We start from the raw sequence: 6,725 nt of genomic DNA on the forward strand, positions 1-6,725 counted from the left end.
CATAAAACCTCTTCCCAGAGTGTGCAGCAGTTACAATTTTCCCAACCAGATCCTCTGCGTTAGTACAAGTATCCGCCATCATCAATTTTCCTTTGGTCGTCAAACTGATATGTTTTTGTGTTTGCATGGCATCTCTGTTAGGAACCAATCCTGAAGCTTTTACCACATCAAACTGGGCTACAGCTCCTCTGATTCCATAGGTTGGATGTGCTTTTTGCCCAAACACCATGCCATGACGCAATTTTCCAAATCCATACTCCCTTCTGTCTCCACCTAAAGTTCTCTCATTAGTACCAAGGTAAACATCTGGCCGAGCCTTCTGGAGGGGATTTTTCCATGCATCCGATCCAATTATTGTCTCGACCAGAAACCAATCAATTTGTTTCACAGGATCTACAGACTTATCGCTAATCATTGGGACAAATAAATATGCTTTTGCGGGATCCCAAGGAGTGGTAGAAGGTTCAACATCCACATCCAAGACAATGCTCATTAACCTTACATGAAAGCTTTTCAAGGTCGCCAACTGCATGTCAAATATACGTATCATTCCAGCATCAGGAACTTTTTTTTTTTTTCAGTTACAAACATCTGAAATAAATATAGATAATAGTTAATTAGTAAACCTGACTCTCACTGATATCTATTGACCCTCTAAAGACAAGAGATGCCTTTGTAGTCACAGTTCGAGCGATAAATAGATCCATTGACATCGATAACACCTACAAAGAGAAATAATCAGGGGGAGCAAATGAATAGTCAACTATAAACTAGAAGCAGTAGCACAAACAGAAATTACTACCTCTGCATCCAGCTCATTGCCAAAAAGTACTGCAAAATCTGAAACTTGAGTTAAGAACGGATCCTTTGAAATTCCTACATTTTCGCACTCCACGGAATACATATAAAGATGAAACAATTTGGAATTGTTGTAAGCATCTTTTCCAGATAAGATCCATTCTCCCTGAAATCGAAGATAACACTAAGCAATAATGGATATTTTAGGGCAGGTGAATAAACCCAAGATAAGAACAAAACCTACTTTTAACTAGAGGCATAAGAGAAAGCTTATGTACTTTATAGTACATTTATACTTGATCTTTTGGTCTATTTTTATTCCCATAGAAGTATAGGTGTTGTTTTTTAGATGTAAAAATGTTAAAGATTGCACAAGTCTAATTTTTGTCCTCTCTACTCCATCAATAATCTATCTCCAGAATCTTCAAGATCAGAGCATTGATACCTATGCTTTCTTAGCAGACCAAAAATGGCAGTATTTTCATGCCAGCTATATACCAAAAGTCCAAAACCCACTCAGAAACTTAGACCATATGGCTTAGAGAATGAACCAACCTTCAGTGTGTCAGCCACACCTTCAGGATAGAACTCCCTGTGTCTAGCAGTCCCTGGAAGTGGATCCCCTTCATCATTTTGCTCAGCCTTTTCTCTTTCTCCCCCACTTCCTTTGTCCGGCAATAGCATGTCAGTGAATGCTCCCATCTCATGCAATTTCTTGCAAGCAGCCAGACAAACAGCCTACAAAACAACAATTAATTAAGCAATGCTTCTTGTCTGAAGATGCTCATAGTTAATCAAATCTATAATAATGATTGCATGCCTGTTGTGCCAGACGCATTGAACTGCAGATAGGACCCTCAAGATTTTCAAATGGTGCATTACAAGGTAGTTGAAGCTTGCAAGAATATTCAGTGGGACATCCTGGTTTTTCATGCTTCTCCATGATAAACTCAGGGCGAAGAATTGAATACCTGGATAACAGATGGAAAGAACCCAAGTTATAATTGAAAGGACAAGAATAAAGAAACTGCAAATGAAGCTATACTCTCGAGCAAAAATGTAGCACCTGTCGCTTGGTAGTTGGGAACAGTAGAAGTGGATAAGACCTACAGCAGAATTTAAGCTCACAACTGCCCCGGTTGACTTGACCTGGTAAACTGTTCCCGGTCGGGTATCTACTGAAATCAATCTTGAAGTGTCTTTCAGATGACTAAGGTCTGTTCTCTCTATTGCTTCTTTGCGTAAGGTCTCCTCGCTGTTTCTTGCATTCCTAAGGAATGCTTCATGTGACAAATTTCCCCTGTATACAACGCAAATCACAAAAACAGAATGACACACATATGGTAGTAAGATATTTTGGTTACTTAGCATCCATTATAATGCAAAACCATGCTATGAAAAGTAAAGCAGTCAAACAATGCTGATTAAGATACATTGAAGGAGGGATTTTGATGCTTTCACCCAAAATAGAAAAAACACTTCAATTCCATTAAAGCAAGTAATTGACTTAAATAGATGCGAATCAGCGAACAGATCATTCAAGGAAGAAAATAAACCCAGATGGGCACTGGCAGATCTTCAAAAGGGTAGGGTTGGCAGGTTCCCCTGAAATTCTTTTTATTCAATGATCATCCATGAAACCGTTACATCTCAAACAATTACCTCAACCATGATCCCCAGACCAAAAAACAAAAGAAAAGAAAAGACAATATGACTCCAGTTCTGCCAGTGCAAGAGGCCAAACATAGTAGTTCTCTCAGAGGATCAAAATCCTCTCAGGATTGCAACAACCTAGAAATGCATTTTGATCAACAAAGGAATATATCAATACTTAACAAGGACATAATCAGTACCTCTCAACCATCAGGATGTAATCAGACCCAGGCTTTCTAGCACGACCCCTAGATTGAATGTATGCCAGAACAGTCTTTGCAAGGTCAAAGCGAATAACGACATTGCATTGCCGGATATCAAGCCCTTCTTCAGCAACACTAGTAGCAACTAACAATGTAACCTACAAATGAATCCTAAGGTTAGATTGGGAGAACCAAAGTATTATTTCCCTCCCAGGTAACTGATAATGGAGAAGTGTGACTAAGAAATAGATCTCACCCTCCCATCACGGAACTTGGCAATTGTATCCTGCATTTGGTAGGTCCGCATTTCCTGACTATTGTTGTGACCAATCAAGCTTGCACATTTCACAAAACTAAGAGATGGGAGCTCTGCAAAGACCTACAAGATTGGTGAACAGTGGGCTTATAGATCTTGAACACACAGCAGAATCAACCAAAAGGAACTATGCAAATAATGCATATGTATAACCTTGGGTAGAACTAATGCAGACACAACACGCTCAACAAAGATGATTGCACGGAAGTCTTCTGTGTTCTGATACTTCAGTAGTATTTTGATGAGTGCCTGCACCTTGGGGGTCACCTTTCCATCAGCCACAGCTGCTCCTATTATGACATCCACATGCTCCCCACCAGAGACAACTACAAAAGAATGTTAGAATAAATAAAACGGAAAACTACTTTCAATCTCAATTCTCAACCATTGGTACTTCAATAGCGTTAGAAAGGGAGACAAAAATTAGACATTTGGAGGAAAGACCATGATGTTGACAAAGAACACGGTATGGAATGGCAAAAATCACAATCTCAGTGCATATGTTAGGCTTAGACAATATGAAACTCTTATGCACAAAGCAATACATAGCTGTAACACCTTTTTGTCTCATTAAAACCAATCTGTACCATCAAACCCAGAATATATGTGCCCAAGTGAATTGCGAAACAGTGATTTCCCTTTCGCAAAAAAATATATTTTTCCCAAAACCTGACTCCTTCAAATTCCTACATGCTCTGAAGAGTTACCGGAACAAACTTAAAATTTACATTTTATTCAGATAATATACAGATTCGGATAACCACAACATAACGCTAATAATCAGATATATTAGTCAGGGCCAGGTTTGCTAATAATAAAAAAGTGAGATCATCCAGGCTCACCATGACTGTCTGGAAGTTCTCCTTCCTCAATCTCTTCAGGTTCAGTCCCATTGCAAGTTGTTTCATGCTTTGAGTCATCAACTTCAGCATGTTTGTCAGAAACTGCACCCTCTGACAACTGACATTTCAGAAGAGAGACAACTTTGCTAAGATAAGATTCCTGAAACTTGACATCTAGTTGGTAGTTAGCCCTTTCATCATTCTGCAAAGCTGCTAGAAAAGATTGTGCAACCTGTACATAGAAGAGAGAAAGGGATTATAAAGTTAGCCAAGATACTCATCATCCTCATTCTCCATGAAATAGTACATACCTTAAATGCACACCACTGCCCCAGTTCACCAAGTGCATAATTGATAGCTCTCAACTTCTGAATTAGGTTTGCAGCTCCATCACTTTCTGTTCTCTCAGAAACACCATATACTTGTCGCAGCTCCTCCTTTGCGCCAGCATCTCTAGCTCCCATAAACTGCCATTTGCTTCTCCTTGAACTCGATTTTGCAGCTTCTTCAACTTCAACCTCCATCTGCTTTATTTGCTCATGTAGATAACATAAACTGCCGGCTTTGTCATACTCCACCACAACTTCAGAGGGCATGGGCACATGTCTCTCCAGCTCCTTGCGATCTTTAATGGTACAAACTATTGAATCCAGCTTGCTCTCAAGATTTCGAATTTTTATTGCACAATCTACTTGGCTGGAGACTCCTGAATATACGATAAACATGAAGAGATTTAAAATTAAAACAAGGAAAATATGACACTTAACAATCCTTGGGTAAACCTAAACCATGGCTTAAAAAAGTTATGAACAGAGTACAGGATCCAATATTAAGTTGAGAATTTGAATAAATACCCTTCAAGTTTACAGGAGAAGCAGTCATTCCAAATACAGATGGCCTGTTCTCTTTAGGAGTTGTGTGGTAGAACTCAGACATCACCAGCGAATATGGATGTTTCTTAACAGCATGATGGCACTCATCAAGAATTAGGAGATTGATTGCTTCCATTTTAATGATGCTATGCCTCAAGATGTTCAGAAGAATTTGAGCTGTCATGACTAAGACCTAAAACAAGAACAGACAGTTGAAAATTCTCAGCTATCACAATCTGGCCAAGAAAAAATTAAGAACCTTATGGAAAACAGCTACAATGACTTCAAAAGGTACACTCTGATTACAAATTCCAAGTTTTTACCTATGGAATGAGAGTTCTGGGTATACCAAAACCCCACGAATTCGGAAATCATATTGTTGAGGAACAACAGCCATCAACAATATCATGCTGACATGATTTGACAAAAAAATGCACAATACACTATACTACTAATGGAACTACGCTTAGATTTAAATCCAAACATCAACCATCGCTTCTAACTTCTACTTTATACATAAAAATAAGGTAAACCTCAAACCATTTATACAATTTTCCTTTATACAGACTATACTAAGTTACAAAAAATTCTATAAAAGTAGGAACTAACAATGCCCCATTCACTATGAAGACTGCTTGACTATAACTATAATATCTATGCAAGTTTTTCTTTACATTTCAACAACAAGGCATACATAGCCAGAAACGAAAAACTGATATTCAACAATAATTGAAACAACCAACAACTTTATACTTAATCAGTAGCCAATATCTATAAGGGACTAGATAAGTATCAACAGCTATGAAGAGAACAAATCATGATCAGACATCAAAAGTCAAATGTTTAGGAAAACACACATCTTAAATAAAACTCAGAATAAATCAAGAAACAGAAAGCACAGCCCAACTCATCTTGAAAAGAGGTTTTAAAGGCATACATGTTTAGTGTCGAATTCACGCTGCCACCTTCGAGCATCCCAGAAATCCTGACCCATTTCTCCACAGTAATGACCCACTTGATAGCCAGTCCGCTCACGAATTACTTCAGCTTGCTGTTTTCAGACAAAGAATTAGAATTACATCAACTTTACATTGCGTTGGATAAATCATTAATGTCTCTTAGCAGAAGCATTTATAAATATATAATTGTAAAATTGTATTACCTGGTAAACAAGTGGGACTTTTGGAACTAAAAATACTGCAAGCATTTTCTTATTTTGCTTTTGCAAACTCTCGTGTATACTTTTGATGAGAAGAACTGCAATGAGGGTCTTCCCTGCTCCAGTTTCAAGAAAAGCTATAGTATTCTTCGTCTTTGCCTGCTCAAGAACATCCAATTGATACTGTCTAGCTTTCTCCTCAGGAACCCTCTCCTTAGCCTCCTCAGATGTCTTGTCAAGCTTTCCATTGCTTTCCTGTTTTGTGTCATTAGCCATTTTCTCTTCTCGATCCCTATCGGCTTCCCAAGTGCCCATGCGAAAAACCATGTCATTAGAACCCAATTTATCCCTCTCCCAGTAACCCCTCTGCTCTCTATCCCTCCAATCCCTATCTCTAACATCTCTCCAGCCACAATTGCCATAATGTTCTTTTTTCCTGCTACTATCTTTGTCCCTCCTAACATCAATCTCATCTCTACTATCTCGAGGCCTCTTCCTATTAAAACATCTCTCTTTCTCCTTGAATTGATAATTAACTCTACCAGAATAATGTCTGTCATTCTTATAGTTGCCAAGCCTCGCCCTTTTGCAGTATCTCTCTTCACCATCAACATCATATTCCCTCAACTGATCGCGCCCTCTGCTCAGGCCTCCGTTTTCCACAAAACAACCAACCAAAACTCTCCCTTCATCATTACCATTCAACAACTTATTGCAGCCGTTAGTTTCAGCCCGTGGATGCTGAAAAGCATCTGCCGTGCGACCATGCTTCTCTGCAACCAATTCATTCTTCGCGGAACCATTGGAGGCAGGAAGTGGAGTCAGAGAGTGCTGCAGCTTGGAGTGTGCTGCTGCAGAAGGAGGGGCATCATGAGGCAACCA

The 6,725-nt window shown here is 39.0% G+C and overlaps 1 protein-coding gene across 1 annotated transcript in view; it reads right to left on the reverse strand.

The window, feature by feature from the left end:
• LOC107646133 (endoribonuclease Dicer homolog 1) overlaps positions 1-6,725 on the reverse strand; it is a gene marked incomplete at its 5' end in the record, with an annotated part of 10,136 nt that extends 3,411 nt beyond the window's left edge. Inside the window, 14 exon segments of the mRNA XM_021104216.1 lie at positions 1-526; positions 627-722; positions 803-964; positions 1,354-1,536; positions 1,619-1,769; positions 1,865-2,098; positions 2,652-2,812; positions 2,911-3,033; positions 3,124-3,296; positions 3,813-4,044; positions 4,124-4,518; positions 4,667-4,877; positions 5,622-5,735; positions 5,847-6,725. Of these exon segments, the coding sequence (XP_020959875.1) occupies positions 1-526; positions 627-722; positions 803-964; positions 1,354-1,536; positions 1,619-1,769; positions 1,865-2,098; positions 2,652-2,812; positions 2,911-3,033; positions 3,124-3,296; positions 3,813-4,044; positions 4,124-4,518; positions 4,667-4,877; positions 5,622-5,735; positions 5,847-6,170 (3,085 nt within the window).

This window comes from Arachis ipaensis, chromosome B06 (genome assembly GCF_000816755.2).
Source record: "Arachis ipaensis cultivar K30076 chromosome B06, Araip1.1, whole genome shotgun sequence".
Lineage (NCBI taxonomy): Eukaryota > Viridiplantae > Streptophyta > Magnoliopsida > Fabales > Fabaceae > Arachis > Arachis ipaensis.